Below are 18,371 nucleotides of genomic sequence, written 5' to 3'. Positions count from 1 at the left end.
TTTTATTAGTACAGCAAAGTTTTATATTTTACTTAATTTTTACACTGGACTATTACATCATTTTATATTTTAAATATTTAAACTACACTACAGTTTTATTTCAATTTCAATTCAGTTTAAATTAATGAGATAAAATTTTTGAAAAGCCTTACTTTGAAGGTATTCAAATAAATTTAAAAAAAATGAAATGTGATTTGTTATATTTTTTGAAAAAGATTTATTAGTAGTAATTAAATTTAAACAACTCAATATATTGTATACCTCTTGTAAACAACTATTATACAACTTTTAAAACAAAAGGGTAAAGTTAAAAAGAACCATAACTTTTATTTAAAAAAATTTTTTCAAAAACTTAAGTAACAGGAATTATTAAATAATTTTGTGGTAGTAAATAAAAATAGAAAAAAAACTTTAAAGCATAATCTTAATAAAAGTAACAAATGTTACTGCAATTTTTATGTAATATAAAATGTGACTTATAGATAGTACTTAAACATGTCATATAAAACACAATGCTAATCTTTGTAGTATATGCCTTGACCTCTACACTTTTCAGATAAACCAATTAAAGTTTCTGGTTTTTTAATAACATCACTTAATTAACGATTACACAATACTCAAAGAAACATTATTTTTAAAAAGTAGGTAAAGATGTTAAAATAAAAAGTAAAAGCTGTGTAATTTCAAAACAGTATGTTAAATGAAATCTACTATTTTCTGAATTTGAGAGCATTTTTGATAAAAATAAACTTCCAATTTGTTTTATTAAAAGACTAATTCAACTAGTCAATTTTAAAATAAAGTTGCTGGTAAGCAAATTAAAGAGAGCCTTGTTAACATAAAAACGGTTTGACAAGTGAAAGCTTATTTAATTAAAATGTCATCAAGAACAAGTATTAAAATTATTTTAAAAAATGAAACTCAATAAAACAGGTAAAAATTTGAAATATTTTTATTAAAACGCCTTTATGTTCAAAAATTTAGTATAAAAAGTAAACTTAATAAACAAGTGCAAACAGCTGTTTAATATTATGAAATAAATGCAAAACATTTTTTTTAGAAATTTAGTCCAGCTTTCCAAGGTTTTTTAAATTACAAGTTTTCTTGTCTTTTTTAAATAACTACTTTACTAAAACTGAATTTTTAACTACTAAAATGTTATGACTAAAATAAAAAAAGTACTTTATTTTTGTTAATTTTTGAACATTTTTTATTCATTGTCAAACTTCTTGAAACAGATTTCTTAATACTGTACAGCAAGGAACATTTCATGAAACATTTAATTTAAAAATCATAAGTAGATATATTTTTAGTGATTTTCACTTAAATTTAAACCTATTTTACTCTCTAACTTTGACAAGCTATATCTCAAAAATTGCATTTGAATACTAAAAAGCTGTAGAAAGGAACTTATAGTATAGTTAAAACTGTATATATTAAGAACAATTTGTAATAACTGTAATCTATTCCCCTAGGCCTTTATTTCAACTAAAGTTTTTCAACTACATAGTTTGAAGGTTATTAACTTATGTTATTTAAACATATTCTTTTTTTTATTTAAAGTTATTAGTGTGTCACAGACTGAGTAGTAATTTTATCTTGAAACATTTATGCATTGTAAGCTGTATGGTACTACTGAGTTAACAGATAATCAGATTTTTGTGAAACTGATTGATGCTGGTGAAAAATAAGTTGTCTGTGTTTTTGGATATTGCAAAGGTTTTTTACACGGCTAACATAAAACTTTAGTATACAAATTTAATTTTATCATACAAATAAGTAAATGCTAAATTTTAACAGCACAATACCAGACATATAAAAAAAAAGGTAATTTTGTAGATATCTAACTCTTGACATTTTAGCTTGACTCTTAACTCTACTTGGGTCATGAGTAATGGTCCAGTGTTCCAGAGTTGCCATACATTTTTGGAAATTTTTTCAAGGTTTTATAAACTTCTTACAGGTTTCGGAAGGTACAAGTTTTTTGTTTAATTTTAGTATAAAACTAATTTTAAGGTAGTAAAGAGTCTATACAGGGCAAGGTTGCCATTCGTTTTTTCAAAAGTTTTTCCAGGTTTTCCAAATTTCTTCGAGGTTTCTAAAATTACACATTTATAAGTCTATTTTTAGTTTAAGGTAAGATACTGTAAAAAAGATAGTGTAAAGATACTTAAAATGTATTTTTTTAGAGAAAAATTTTTTGATGATGACAATAATTTTTTTACCTATATAATAGATGTTTTGAGTCAAATCAAAATTTTACTACTGAACATGTTAAAAATGTTAAAATTCTAAGTTTTTCCAAGTTTTTTTAGTGATTTTTGTTCAAATTCCAGTATTTTTTCAAAATTTATAAAATTCCAGGTTTCCAGGTAAAGTGGCAATCCTGTAACAGGGATTAGCCACTCTTTAAGTCAAAAAACTATCCTGAGTCATCCTGAGTTTTAAAACTCTTAAAAAGATATTTTTCATAATTAATTCATGTCAAGTTCTTAACAACACTGGTTATAAAATATTGAAACTAGATCAACTAAATATCATTAAAAATTTGGAAAAAGTATGTCCTGAGATTATTAAAAAAGCTTAAACTATCTAAAGTTTTACATAGAAAAACAAAATCATCCTGATTCAGCCTAAAAAATAAATTTAAAAAACCATTAGTTATCCTGAGTATGTGGCAACTCTATTAATAGTTTTAAAAGAAATAAAAAACACTGTAAACCTATTTAAAAAATGTTTTACAATAAATAAAATGTAAATAAAATTTAAAAATATGATTGTTTTATGAATAAATCAAAGTTTTTTTTTTGTTTTAAATTTAAAATTTATCCAAAATTTTATTTGTAATGTTTCTTGAAACTTTGATCAAAATTCAAGTTTTTTTTTTTAATTTTCCAAACTCCAGGTATTATTTTGCCTACATTGTCAAATTCCAGGATTAAAAACTATTAATAAAATAGGAGATATACAGTTATAAAAAAATCTTTTAGGCAGTGTTCTGAGAGAATGTGTTGCACTAATTGATGTTTAGTTTATAAACTAAACGTCAATTATTGTGTTTATTTTATTATTTAGTTAGTTTTGTGTTTACTTAAATTACATCTAGTTTATAGTTTGTTGATAAAAAAAATTAATTTTTTTGAGATTTCAAATATGTATAAGTGTATTTTCACTGTTTTTTATTTTTCAAACTGATTTATGTTGCTAGTTCATTACTTTTTATTTTAAACTTTATGCTTAACTTAAAAACTAGATTCTCATCACATGTTTTAAATTAGCCAGTAAAACTGATCAAACGAGAGCAGACTATAATCTGACAATGTCTGAGACGTTGGGCTGTGAATGATTTAGCTGTGTCATTTTTTTAACTTTACCCACAAGCAGTTGCTTCAGTACTTTGTACTTAAGCGAGCTTGTTTAAGATCACAATAGCGGTTTCTTGTGACTATTCCTGCCTAATGAGTCCTAATAAGGACAAAACCGGTCATAAGATTGTCTAGGATGCTATTGTTGTTGATCTTGCGGTAAAGTTCATTGTTTGTTGTTTTAAATTATAATAAATGAGATTTAGGAGCTCAAAAATTATTTTAAAAAAAGTAAAATATCTATACAATGTCTTTTGTTAAAATAATCTTTAGAGATTGTTGTATTTACTAAAATACTAGTTTAATATACTTTGTCAACAACTGATTATTGATGGTTTTTTGTCATATTGCTTTGTTGCTTGTGAATGCTTCGGGAATTTTAACTACAAATTTATGCTAAAAATTAATTTTTCACAAACAACATTAGACTAAAAAAGCACTTCTTGGCTTTTAACAATTAAAAGTTTAAAATCTAGTTCATTATTATATATTAGTAGATATAAAAAAGTAGGATTTTTTACTCAATGTCCAATTGTATTAAGAACAAGCTTAGTACATAAAACTTAAAGCAATATATTGCTTTGTATTGTAAAATAAAAGCAATTAAATATTCAAATTTATTATTTTTTGATGAATCAATTTAATTCCATTTAAGTATATATAGCTTGTTTAAAACAAAGTATCTTTTTAGACCAAGTATCTCTTTAGACAAAACATAAAATAGACTAAAAACTTTTATTTTTGACCTTAAAATATGGTTAATAAAGATACTAAGCATAAGTATGAGGCTAATTATAACATTTTAGCTCAATATTAGTGAAACATCATGTAATTAATTACCTTTTTTTTCTACCATAAAAAAAATAGAATAAATTAATAAAAAGATAGTTCTTGGTTAATTAAAAATTAAATGGTAATGGGACAGATAAAATTACACATGATTTAATGCATTTACTTTAGTCTAAAAAAGCTTGCAAAGCATAGTATATGAAAATGAAGCTATCTTGGTTTTAAAAAGAAAAATAATTAACTTAATAAGAAAAATATTATTTAAATGTTGTATTGATGTTTAATTTAAAGTTTTTCCCGCTAATAGGGAATCACCCTAAAATGTAAACAAAAATTAAAATTTTAGTTGCGTAATTCAAAAAAATAGTGTTATGTTAATTATTACGATAACTATTGTTTATTGAACGAAAAAAAAAGCGCTCAAATATTTGGTCCAAGGACCTGGTGTACGAAAAACCTTTCGGTTATCGAGTCATACACCAGGATACAGTTTAAAGTCATGTCCAGTTTTAATTATTAAATTAAATTTTACTTAGATCTGAAGCTTAGTTCATTTAAAATCATATGTTACGAATTTCTGTCAATATACTCACTATGGACTTTCCTTAGATAATAAATAGTTGTTAATATATTTCTAAATTGTAAGAAAACTGTTTATACTTATTTTTTTAATACCTTTTCAGTAAAATATCTCACAGACGAAACGAGAACCTTCTAATATGACCCTCGTATTTTAATTTAGTAGGGATTTCAATTTTCAGTGCACAGTGTACAACCAAGAAAACTTTATCTGTGTTTATAACTAATAATTGATCAGAATTTTTTTATATTATCTTGTACTTTATGTAATTTTTTTTGATAAGACTTCCTAATTGTCAATTGAAATATTAGTTTTTTACTACATAAAAATACCTTGCTCGATTATAGTTCAACAATTTTTAATATATAATATTGCTTTATTTTCATTACAAAGCTTTATACACTTTCATTTCATCGTTTCATTTATATTTGACATAAAACGACTTTATTCTAAAGCATATTAACTCTTTTAACTCTACGTTTTTTTCCTCTGCCCTAATACAACAAATAGTTTGTAATAACACTCATAAAAATATTAAATACAAGTATTTCAATTTGCAAACTTTCTTTTTTTAGTATGTTTTAGGTATTTTAGTTTATACTAGATCTTAACCTTTTGTCCGATTAAGAATATTGAATTTTGTACTTATAAAAACATTTATTTTATTTTACTTAAAAATATCTAGCAAAATGATGCGTAAAGTTAAAAAAAAAAACATTCAAATTATTGTAATTAAATCACAAAGCTAAAGACCTTGATAAATCAAACTTTAGGCATAACTTTTAAAAAAATAATAGAAAGAGTTGCCTAAACTACATAAACTAGTTTATTATCAAAATCGCTAACTAAATAAAATCAAAAGTTTTGTCTAAGCTGTTTTGTTTTATGTTTTTACTCTCATATTAAAATAAAATCTTCAGTTATGTTAATGCCTGAGGTTTTTGTGTATTTTTTATTTATTTGTAATATGCATATATTTTTTAGTAACACATTTTCACCAGTTTAAAGCAGTTGTTTTAAATTACAAAGCTTTGAAGCTTTGGTTAAAAACCCTGAGACATATAAGAACTTTTTGTAGCATTATGTTACAAAAATTTTATTTTGAGATGTCAATAAAATTGGTTTCTAAAACCTTCCAATCGGCATCAGTAAAGTTTATACCGATTTTAAAAATCTAATTCTTTTTTATATAAAAATATTAGTATTTTGTTATCAGTGTTAGTTTTTTAAAGCTAATGTTTTAAGAAAAAGTTCTTAGAAAATAACAATAGAATATCTTTAAATATTTTTACATTTGAAGCCTTTTAAACTTATCAAATATTCATTTTTCAAAATTAATAGTTGCTGCTTTTTGTTTGGTTTTAGTAGCAAGCCATGTACATTTGAAGACTGAAAAGTTTATTTTTTATGAATTATTATTCATTTTTTCTTTTCTTATTTAACTTTACAGAATATTAATTTTTACTAAACACTATTTTCATTAGAAAAAAAAACTGGTTTAGGTTAAAATTTAGTTGAATAAAAGTTTTAATTGCTAGCTGTTTGCAAAGAAACTTTTTCTTAATGTTTTTGTTTCACAAAACAGCTTATTATGATTAGTAATAATGAAAAAAGAATAGAAACTCTTGTGTAAAAAGAACTTATGACCATAAGCTTAAAACTTTAATAAAAAATCCTTTTAAATTTATTTAAAATTTTCTTCAAAACAGTGCACAAAATTTTAGTTAGATAACAAATAGTTTTATTCAAAATTTGTAAGATGTTTTGTTTAGAGCATAAAACAATATTTTTGTTAAGTTTCGGACAGAATTTTTAACTCTAGTAAAAGTTTTATCTGCAAAAAAAAATTACAAATCTTTTTACAAATAAATCAAAAATGTTTTTTTTATTTTTAATAATAAAAGCTGTGCATGGTAAGTCATTGGTGATATAACTCTATGCATACTAAATTATAAATAAAGTGCGTATTTTCTAAAAAAGTACATTTTTTTCCTTAAATACTTTAAATTTTGAATCACCAAAATACTTAAATACAGTATAGGCTAAAAACTATACGTTTTATAATTAACAAAGTTTTGTTTATTTAATAAAATATCTATGTACAGACAATTAAATTCTCTACAGTCTACACACTATTGCGTATAGGTGAACTTTTTTTTAATTTTGTTTTTAATTGTTTCAGGGTTGCTAAATATCCTGGAATTTTGGAAAAACCTGGAATTTGAAAATTTAGACTAAAATAACCTGGAAAAACTTGGAACTTGAGAAATTAAAAAAAAAGCCTGAAATTTTGAACAAAAACCACTGAAAACGCTGGGAAACAACTTGTACATGTTAAGTAGTAAAATTTTGATTTGACGCATAGAATCTATCGTAAAGATAAATTGTCATCATCAAATTTTTTTATATATAAAAACAGATAGATTTAGTGTAGCTTTACAGTACCTTATCAATGTTGTTTTGCTACTTAACACAGTACTTTACCATAAACTTATTTTTAAACTAAATATAGACCCTAAAATGTGTAATTTTAAACCTGGAAGAAATTTTGAAAGCCTGGAGAAAATTTGCCAAAATCATTAGGCAACCCTGTTGTTTTTACTCATATGTCGGTCATACAATAACAGATGCCTGTATACAATTTTTTAGTCTTAAGTATTTCCCAAAGTACCATTGTTAAATATTCTACTTTTATATTATTACTCTACAAAGTTTAAATATAGTTTGTGATAAAATCATAATAACTTAATAAATTTAAATTCTAAATACTAAAGTTTTAATTGAAAAAATGTTTAATTGGTTTAACAACTGATAATATTAAATTGAGATTTTAAAGGTTAGTATTTATGATTTAAAAGTTTGAACTGTTACTAAAGTTTAAACAGAACTTATTAAACTAAAAAAATTTACTAAATAAGAAAAAATCATTTTTTATTTGGTGTGAAAATTTCATTTTTATAATTTAAAAGAAAATCATACAATTTTTAGAAGCTTTTGCACAAAATGAGATCAAACTGTTCGTCAGAAGTTTTCACTCCGGAAAATTCATCTTCCACGCTGAAGAAGTGACGATGTGTGAGGCTAAAAAGATATGCGCCAGAAACGACGGAATTTTGGCGCCAATCACCAACAAGCGAGACTTCGACGCCATCGTCGAGGTTGCAAAGGCGGGAAATCACCCAAGTTGTCCCCTCCACCACGGAGACCACCGTTATATAATCGGTCTGGACATCACCAGCTGCGGTCGGGGAAAACAACAGAGGGTTTTCACGAACGGAGTGGTCTGGGACGAGGATGTCCACGGGAAACTGTACGCGGACCGTTGGGACGTTAAAAGGTCCAATTGTGCCTACGCGGAACTGGCAACTTGGGGCGAGAGGCCGTGGCTCGAAGTCCCGACGAAAAGTTGCTACCAAGATTCCTACAGGTTTTTGTGCTTGAAACCTTCAACTGCCTTAAAGGCGAATGCTGAAAGTGACACGTGCAGCTTCAAGCCGCAAGCCATAAAGTCCAACAATGAGCTGAATTTCGCTGCAGCTGCTGTCATCGGCTTTTGCGGCGTCGCTTCCGTGTTTTTTGCTTTTGTGGCGGTCAAATACTACAAGAAATATCGATCGATCAAAGAGAAACATGGTCAGGTGAAAGCTAACAGTCAATAATGTATTTGTTGCCATCAAGCTGATACTATAGACTTAATTTTTTTTTGTATATAATTTGTCAAAATAAAGTAGTTATAGAATATTTCAGCTAACAAATGGTTTCATGTGTCGTTTCTACATGCATGTGACATTATAACAATGGCTCTTTAACAGTAATGGAGAGTTAAAAGAACTAGTGTTTTTTAGAATTTGACCTTGAAGTAAACTGTATTGTTTTTATACCTGGTTTTTTTCGCAGTTTTAATAAATTCAAAAACTGAAAAAATATTGTTTTTATGACTTAGTTATCCAACAGTTACGTACGATATTGTTATGTTAGCTTTTAGTACTGTAATTCTGTGTTAGTTATATTTGTTTATAAAAATTTTAACATTAAATTAGTAGAAACTTGCACTGGGCTTTGATATCTAAAAAATGAAATGTTGATATTATAACTTTCGAACATTTTTTGTAACTTGCAATTACCTTTTACTAGAAACTGGGTAATTGTCGTTGCTTGAATTTGTAAGTCAATTATTTTTATTAATGTTTAAGTAAATTTGATAAATAACAAACACTGGATTTAACGATTCTGAAAAATAGTTCAAAATACTTCCATCGTTATTAGAAAAATGGATTAAGTAAGAAAGACATATAAAAGTGAAGACTTTATGTAATAGTTTTTAAAACTTATTTGAGATAAAAAAGTAAACGTAAACAATTAAGAAAATTTTTGTATAAATAAAAATATTAGATATTGAAGTTTTCACTTACTTTATTATTATTGGAGGTTGAAATCAAAACCAAGTTTTAATATTAAATACTCAATTGTTGATGTTAAGGTTTTTGTTGATTAACTTTAAGATTAAGAAAAAGCCAGAAAAATATAAATTAACAAACGAAAAATCAAACTAGATAGGCAAACAATATTTACTACACATTGTAAATTTGGTCATTTATTAATAGCATACTTAGTATATGTTTGTTGCTTACAAACTCTATATTTTATTAAACATTTTTATAAATTTAGCTCGAAGATCTTTTCGCATTTCTGTCAATTTATTATTACTTTTTTTCGTGTTTTTTTAAGTATAAGTTTATGGTTTCAATCTAAAGTTTTTTTTTAAAAACATTTCAGTTAAAATTTTATGTAAAAGCAAAAATTTTTTTTTTGAACTCAAGTACTTTTTTACGTGATGCAGCCCATTACAACTGATTACTATTTTATTTAGTTAAATAAAAAAAAAACTTTACGGCAAATTTAATGCACAACACTAAACTTAAATAGCCGCATTTTTGTTTATTCAATCGACAGATGCTTTTCCCTCATGCAAATATTTGCTTTTTCTCGACTACTATTTTGACCTTACATATAAACAAGTTTTAAATTACTGTCAAGCTGCAACCTTGCAAGGATGCTTTCTGGTGACGTGAGTAGAAGCGCGTTTGCTGCATTGTGCTTCACATTAGCTTTTAAAGTCGCAGTTCCTTTCCTGGGAAATTTTATATGGATGGTAATTTTCGGACACCCGTTTTCTTTTCTAAGTGGTTTTCTAGGTCAGTGAATTTTGTTGGTGTATTTAGAAAATATTGTTTAAAAAGGTAGTTAATAATTCAGATATATATGTACCTAAAAACATCGTCAAAATCAATGTTTTAAATTAAAAGTATAGTTTACTCAAAACTTATAGTTGATTTAAAAAAATTAGTCACAACTTTTACATTTAGTTTTTTTAAATACATTTCATAAACTACACTGGTCATTGTTTCACATAAATTGCAGATGTGTTCCAGCTACTTTTGTTCTACAGTATTTGTTTCTTGGTCATGCTAATTCCCATGGTACTTCCAAGAGGCAGGCTGAACCCTGCAGGAAAAGCAGTTTTGATCACAGGTTGCGACAGTGGGTTCGGCTTGCTCTTGGCAAAACATCTGCACCAGCTAGGAATGACTGTTTTTGCAGGTTTAGATTTAAAATAAAAAACTTCGATTGTTCTACAGTATGCAAAAACAAAACACTTCTTACTAAACTTTTTTTTATTAGTTGTATTTAAGCTTTTGCTAAAGATCTAAAAACTATTTTAGTAACGTTTTAAGATATATTTTTTTACTTAGTTACTTTTTATTCAACTTATCTAAGAAAGGTTAAGTTTTAAAGATTTATTTAAATGGGCTGATATTTTTGGAGCAATATTAAAAGAAGAAGTATTTCACTCAACCTAGAATACTTTAGATTGTTTAAACTTTATAAATAGTATTTTTTTAATAAATGTTTTAAATATATCTAAACTACATTTAAAATTATATAGTTTTTAAAGTATTTCAATGAAAGCAGATTAAACTTATAAACCTTTTTATTTGAAGTTGGTATTTACTATTTTTAAGTTAGAAATAAATTTTAATTATGTCTATTAATATATAAGTAAGTTATTATTTTCAAAATATATTGATAGTTGTAAGGTCACTAATTTATGTGTACTTTTTCTAACCTGAATATATTCATTTTGAAAGTGCAGACTATGATGATGGTAACTGTTATTTAGGTTGCCTTTTGAAAGACAAAAACGGTCAAGGTGCGATGGAACTGCAGAAAATAAAATCTGACAATTTGTATGTTTTACAATTAGATGTAACTAGCGATGAAAGTGTTGAGAAGGCAGTTCAGTTTATAAAGCTTCATTCTGAAGGTTGTTGTTATGTTTGTTGTGGGTTTCATAGTAGAAAACGTTTTCTATTTACACGTAGCATCTTTAAATATATATATATACGGTTAAATATTTGAGATAAACTTTTAATGCATAAAGATGTTAGTTTTTTTAATTTTATGCTTTGTATATTTTTCAGCAAATATAAAACTATTTAATGTACGACGACTTTTATTGCTCGTTAAAATGGTTAAAAAACATTAAAATAAATAGCTGATTTGTAGAAATAAAAAGTTTTATATGTTTTTCAGTTATTATTATTTTGAACTTTGTGTAACACTTTTTTCGTTATAATTTTATTTTCAAACTAATTACTGTATACATACACTTTTTAAGTATAATTGATTATATGTAAAAAATTAAGAAAAGTTTATAAATTCACAAGTACACCACTTTACTTATGGTCAATAACTTTTAGTTGTGATAAATTCATTATTGTTTATTGAACGACAAAAAAAGCGCTCAAAATGTTTAGTTCTAGGACCCGGTGTACGAAGGAAACTTTCGGTTATCGAGTCGTACACCTTTTGGATACAGTTTAACGTCATTGTCCAGGACATATATATTTTTTTTTTTGCTTAATTTATTGCTTGTATCAAAAAATAAACTAAGAACCTTTTTGCCTTTTTAAATATTTATTTTTATTTATCATTAAAAAAAGCTTAGAATTTTATTAATAGTTTTTAAAGTATAAATTATGGTTAAAGGACCTAATGCATAGAAAGACTTTTTGGTAATAGAGCGATACAATATTTTTATTTACCTACTTTACCAATGCTCTTTAAATTTGTTTCCTATATGAAAATGATTTAAAAATATTTTCATGAATAGTTATATCTATTTGACAAAAGACTAGTTTAAGTAATTATTCTTTTGATTTGTTATTTTCATAGTACATATTGTACTTAGAACATTTTATTAAAATGTATTAAGATCCTTACAAAGCCTTTTCGTTTAATGTTCCAGACTTTTAAGAAAGGTACGAGTGTAATTTAGTTTAAAAAAATACTTTAAAAATAGTTGTTAGAACTAAGCTTAAACAGGTTTTTTAAAGAACAAGAAAGTAAGAACACTATAAGGACAATTTAGTATTTTAATTATTTTTTGTAACTAGAACTTTAATTTTTTTTTAATGTTTATCCTTTTGCAATTTTTTTGCAAACTTTAACGTGAAAACTAAGTTACGTCGAAAAGTAAAAATATTTAAATATAGATTGAAGTTTTTCAAATACACATTACCTTTAAGACGTAAAAACTTTAAGTATTTTGTAGTTTGTTTTTTATTCGAAACTATATTTACAAATTAACTTTTTGTTAAAGAATTAAACTGTTCGTACTAGATATTATTTTTATCGTTTTTTCAGTAATAATACTAGCTATTACAATACGGTACATTACCTTAAACATTTAACATTCAGGTTTGTGGGGAGTCGTTAACAACGCGGGAGCTTCAGCATACGGGGAAGTAGAATGGAGCTCAATTGATTTGTACAAATTTGTCAGTGAAGTAAACATATTCGGTGTCATCAGGTGCACTAAAGCTTGCCTGCCCATGATCAGAAAGTCTGTATTTTTCATAAACTTTTTTGTTATGTTATTGAAAGTTATATCATTACACAAACATACAAATTTCAAAGTAAAGCTTTTAAAAACTATAAAGTTTTTTTTTGTTTTTATATTTAAAAACACAAGTTACTTATTCCTTTGTTTAAAAGGTCTTATATTTGTCCTTATGTTTTATTTTTTTAATTGTATTAAATTAAAATTTATCTTACATATTTTGAAAAATGAAAAACTAATTAATTTTTTTTTAATGTTAAAGTTTAAGAAAAGTATGCTAATTTGTAAAACTTTAACTTTTTTTTATAATAGTTGAAAAAAAGCTTCATCATAAATTTTGTAAGCAAAGCTCTTACGCTACAAATCGTAATTTAACTCATCAAACCAAAGATGGTAAAAGTCTTTAAACTTATTAAAAATTACTAAGTTATTCTAAAAAAAATTTTCCAGCGTATGATACAATCATGTGGTTTTAAGTGACAATTCATATTGATTAATATTATTTTACAACTAAAAAAATAATTGCACAGTAGTTGTTCAAACTAATTTGTCAATATTTTTTAAACAAACCATATTCAATAAAATATTAAATGTTAAGTTCGAAAGGAAGGGTTGTCAACATGACAAGCGGGTTAGCCCGCATGATGGCGCCATCCAGGTCTGTGTACGGGATCACCAAGTACGCAATGCAGGGATTTTCCGACTGCCTCCGATACGAGATGAAAAACTTCGATGTTCAAGTTTGTTTCAAAACATAGTTTTGTCAGTAATAAGGTGTTTGTGTTAATTTATAAATGTGCTTAAAACTTTTACAATCTGAAATATTGGTTATACACTAAATAAAAAATAAATTGGTACAATTATTAAGTACCTAGAATAGATTGTCTAAGTTTAAAAAATATTAAACCTTGGCTATAAAGATTAAATGAAAATGGTTAGTTTTGAAAAAAAAATTTGTAAATAACAAAAAAAAAGGTATAAAATATACTTACATAACTTTTCATATAATCATTTAATACTTCCTGTTTACTTACCTACTTACTAGTTATTATTATAAAGTCATTTAATTAATAAACAGATAGATAGTTGTTCTTACAAAACTGTTCCAATCTAAAATTTAAATACTCTAAAAGTATAAATTATGTAGTAACTTACTAATTTGAGGTTAATGCATTCTTGACTAAGTGCTATTAAACCTAGGTGACCAAAGTAAATGGGTTTACTTTTAAACAAGTTTCCAAAAAAAAAACAAATAAAATAGTCAAAAACGAAAAATAACCATCTAATTTCAAATCCAAAAAAAAAGGTTTCGATGATCGAACCTGGAAACTACATATCTGGTACGAACATCTTCACTGAGAAGAGTGTGTCCAAGCTCTCTGATGAAATGTGGGGAAAGATGACTAAAGAAGTGCAGCAGGATTACGGCAGAAAGTGGTTCGATTACAGAGTTGGTTTTAGTTTTGTATTTTATTAAATTATATTTTTTTCTTAGATATAAGTGATTTTAAAGTCTTGTTTTGAAGTCTCAGTATAATTTAATATAATTATGCATGAAGTAAAAACATAACAACAAAGAAAACTTTGTGATTATTTTCACATTACTTTTATAAATAACATTTTTTTTGTTGTTAATAAGTATTTAGAACCAGTTTGAAATTTTTACTTTTACCTAATACAAACCAAATTTAGAACTTTTACCAATTGTATTTAAAAGCTCAATCGAGACAGTTCAACTAAATTTTAAATGCAATTTGTTTAAGGTTAACGAAATGTTTTCGTACTGCGACAAAGGCATGTCAGATCTAATGCCGGTCATATCAGCGTATGAGGACGCACTGCTTTCAAGATACCCCCTCATCAGATACCAGCCGATGGAAGGGTACTGGACCATAAGATCGTTTGTTTTCACTCACTTTCCTGCGCTCCTAGCCGACTAGTAAGTTATTAGATTAAAAGTTCAAATTATTTTACTTATTAGGCACAGTTTAAATGAACACTTAGTTTTGTTCTTGTAAATACAAGTCTTTTTTTCAGTGGGGTCGCACAATTGTTTGTTCAGCAACAGATTATTTTTTGTGCTTTTAATATTACACTTTAGAAATTTGCATAACTGTAATTGTATGTAACTAAACAGCTGTCTAAAATTTCTTAGATACATAAAAACAATCAAATTTTAAACAAATTGAAAAACTTTAACATGTAATTAAGTTCTGAAATTTTACTAAAAAGTTTAAATACAATTTCAAGTTTTGTTTTTATCGACAAAGTGAAAACTTTGCCTATGTTGAGAAGCTAACATATAACGAAATAGTTGGTACATAAGAAAATGAAATCAAAGTAGAGTCAAAATTAGTTATTAACTTGTCTTAAATAATAAAAAAACATATATAATGATATACAAATAAATTACCTAGTCAAACAGTTCCGTATATAATAGTTTACCTAAAAATCAAACGTAAATTCAAAGTTAAAAATGAAACACTTCAAGTTATAAAATCATTCAAAAATAGTTTTTCAAAAGATTAGAATTTTTGATTTAAAATTAGAACTTGAACTTTACTAGTTCTTTCAAAAATATGATCTAAAACTAAACTTTACTTGTTATCAAAAATTTAACATATAAAATGAATTTTTACTAAAAATTTAAAAATATATTAAATCGTGTTTTGTTACATTTATTCCAGTTGTTTTAAGGGGTCGCACGGGAAACAGAAAACAAGTCAAAACACTCCTTTGGTAGACACTTCTTTTGTGAAATGCTTGCTTAAAAGAAAAAATTTACCTTGTTAATAAATTAGGCTGAAGTTTAGTCATTTTGATACAAATAAATTTTTAAGGGAGGCAGAGATCATTATATCAGTCAAATTAGGTTTATATAATATGATACAAACACTAGCGAGCAATTTTTGAAAATTTTTAAAGTACAGTATTTTTCTACTTAATAGAATTTACATGATGAGTTTCAAATATTAATAAAACAGATAAATAAAATTAAATAAACTAAGCTTTGCATGCTGAAGTGTGCCGACCCTTTATATAAGGAGTTTTATATATATACTAGTTATTAGTACTTAATTAATGTATATTTAGTCGCACTTTATCTTAAATAGTATTTTATGTTGCTTTCTACAATAATTAAAAGAGCTGAGCTGAACAATTTTTTTTCAATTATTATAATGCGACCAGCCACTTTCAAAAGACTGCTGACCCCTTTTTTGCATAAAGGAAATTTTTATAAGAAATAATTTAGTTTATGTAATTAAATTAAAATATAACTTGTAGATCGTTTATAAGTTGTGAAAAGCAGCATAACTAAAAAAATTTATTTTTACAGTTGGTACATTTATCGCAACTCAAAAATACCAAGATAAAAAGACTTCAGAAGAAATTTTGAATATTATATTTTTGTTTAATTTTTTATTATTCTATTTAATAAACTGTGTTTTTTATGTTTTAAAACTATAACTATGCAAAAAAAAAAACTTAAAATTTAACTACAATTTTGACTAAAAATGTCATCAAAAGCTTACTTTATAAAGATTATAGTAATATTAACTAAAAAAGTAAAATTTAGTTAATTATAAGCTTTTTTTTTTGAAAAATTTATACCTAAAGTCGTATCTAATTAGTTTTTCTTGCTTAAAAAAACATCAAAACTTGGTTGGTTTTTGATTTAATTCTAAAGTTTAGTAAAAGCTTAACAATTTTTCAGTCTTACTTAAGTTATTTTACAAATATGTAATATTTTTTGAATAAATTACTTTTTTTGTACAAAATTAATAACTTTCGGCGTTTCGCGACTAATAAAGTTATGTAACTTAATAAAGTATTTGCCTACAAAAACAAATGTTTTGGTTTTTCAATGGGCTCTACTTGTTTGGACATCTGAAATTTAAAACGCCATTTAACTACGTCTTATACTTTTAGTACACTAAACTTTTAGATTTAAACTTTATAGTAGACTTAGACTTAAAAAATCTTGTTACAACAGTTATCTATTACAATTTTTCTGAGGTTTTACAAAAAACAACAATTACTTTGCTTTTTCTTAAGGTAAACAGCCTAGAAATAATCTAAAAAAGAGAAACACTAACAGATATCTAAAAATATTTTGATTCTCAATTTTTATTGAAGAATTTTTAGTATAAAATATATACTTTAGTATTTCATATCACTGAAAAGTTTAGTCTACTGAAACTTAATCTTTTTAAATAAAATCTTATCATTTTCAACAATATTTTTTCGATTCAACTCTAAGTCACAAACTTTTAATTATAAAAAATATATTTTTGTGAAAATTAAAATAAATACACTACCTGGGTTTCCAAACTTAGGGACGATTTTAGCTATCAGGGCAAAATAACCAGAATAAGGGCAAAAATTAAATGAGAAATTAACTAGTAAGAGGCAATATCTAATTATGGTTGTTGCAAAACTTTTTGCCAAGTAGGCAAAAATAAGTTCAGGAAATTCTGCACTACGCAATTATATTTAAAAACTAATTCAAGTAGTATAAGTTGAAGTTTTTTACTTACAAAGGAGTAAAAAAAAACTTGTTTTAATTATTTTTATAGAAGATTAGTTGAACTCTTTTAGTATCTTATTAGGTAATAATTTTTTTATAATTTAATTTTAAGTTTTAGAATGTAACATAAAATTGCCATTAAATTAAAAATAAATTTCTTCTACTGGGTTTTGTAAGTGTTCGAACTAATCTTAACGACATAAATTTGATAAAACTTTTATGGCTCATCATAAACCTTTTTACTTGAGCAATTTTTACTTGAACGGTGTATAAAAACTATATGCGTTTAAAATAAACACTAGCAAAACAAATCTTGAAAAATGAAATATGTTTATACAAAACTAAACGTTTCTGATAATTTATTGAACTTAAATTGAAATACAATTGCTTGGACCAAGTAATTCATAGTTTGTAAAGGTAAACTAAAGGTTTAGAATAATGGTGGTAATATTTGGTTTTTAAAAATTACTGTTTAAATTTCATATAAAAATATTTCTAAACTTTTCGCTTTATTTAATAAAATACAAAAAGTTAAAACTAATAAAATTTATATTTATCATATATTTGAGTGGTTCTAAAATTTTTCAAAAGCTTTATGCAGTGAAATCCAAGTAAAAATATTTTATCATTTATTTTTATATAGCGTAAATAAGTTATCCGCATTTCATATTGAATTCCTTCCATCTCTTTCTACTAAACATATTGCAAAAAGACTCACCAGGTATTATCAGAAAGTAGTACCTAAAACTATTATAAATGTTTTCTTCTCAAAAAAAAAATTTAACGTGCGCTATATGTATAAAAAACTATTCGTTTTTGATAATAATTTATTGCGTTCTTTTTTTCGTTTTTTATCGGTGTAACGACTCTGCGTTTAAATAAAAAAGGGCGCTAGAGAGTTTTCTCAAATTAGGGACTTTTTATCTCTTTGTTTACTTATCGAACTGCTTTAGCATGGGGGCAGTCTAGTTTTACCTTTGTACTGATAGTATATTGTTTGAAAAGATTGTGGTCGCCTCGTACTTCTTGTACGAAGGCGACTGTTTTTTATATTAACTTGTAAATTGGAATAGCTTGTTTGTATATTTTGTTATCATGTATCGCAGTTTATATTCATTTCAATACAATTTGTGTTTCTAGACTCGATTTCTTATATACAACTAGTTAAGCATTCTAACAATCTAACTATTTAATTAAACTAAGCTT

At 25.4% G+C, this 18,371-nt stretch overlaps 1 protein-coding gene across 1 annotated transcript; it reads left to right on the top strand.

The window, feature by feature from the left end:
• Positions 1 to 10,169: 10,169 nt before the first annotated feature.
• On the top strand, positions 10,170 to 14,577 carry LOC145842516 (D-beta-hydroxybutyrate dehydrogenase, mitochondrial-like). The gene is made up of 6 exons (XM_082949974.1): positions 10,170 to 10,335; positions 10,916 to 11,059; positions 12,496 to 12,640; positions 13,236 to 13,377; positions 13,944 to 14,087; positions 14,401 to 14,577. Exons 1-6 carry the CDS (start codon positions 10,200 to 10,202, stop codon positions 14,575 to 14,577), a joined length of 888 nt encoding a protein of 295 aa, XP_082806100.1. The 5' UTR covers positions 10,170 to 10,199.
• Positions 14,578 to 18,371: the final 3,794 nt, after the last annotated feature.

This window comes from Thalia democratica, chromosome 8, assembly GCF_965202585.1.
Source record: "Thalia democratica chromosome 8, ktThaDemo2.hap1.1, whole genome shotgun sequence".
NCBI classification, from domain to species: domain Eukaryota; kingdom Metazoa; phylum Chordata; class Thaliacea; order Salpida; family Salpidae; genus Thalia; species Thalia democratica.
This window is presented reverse-complemented; position numbering and strand designations above follow the sequence as displayed.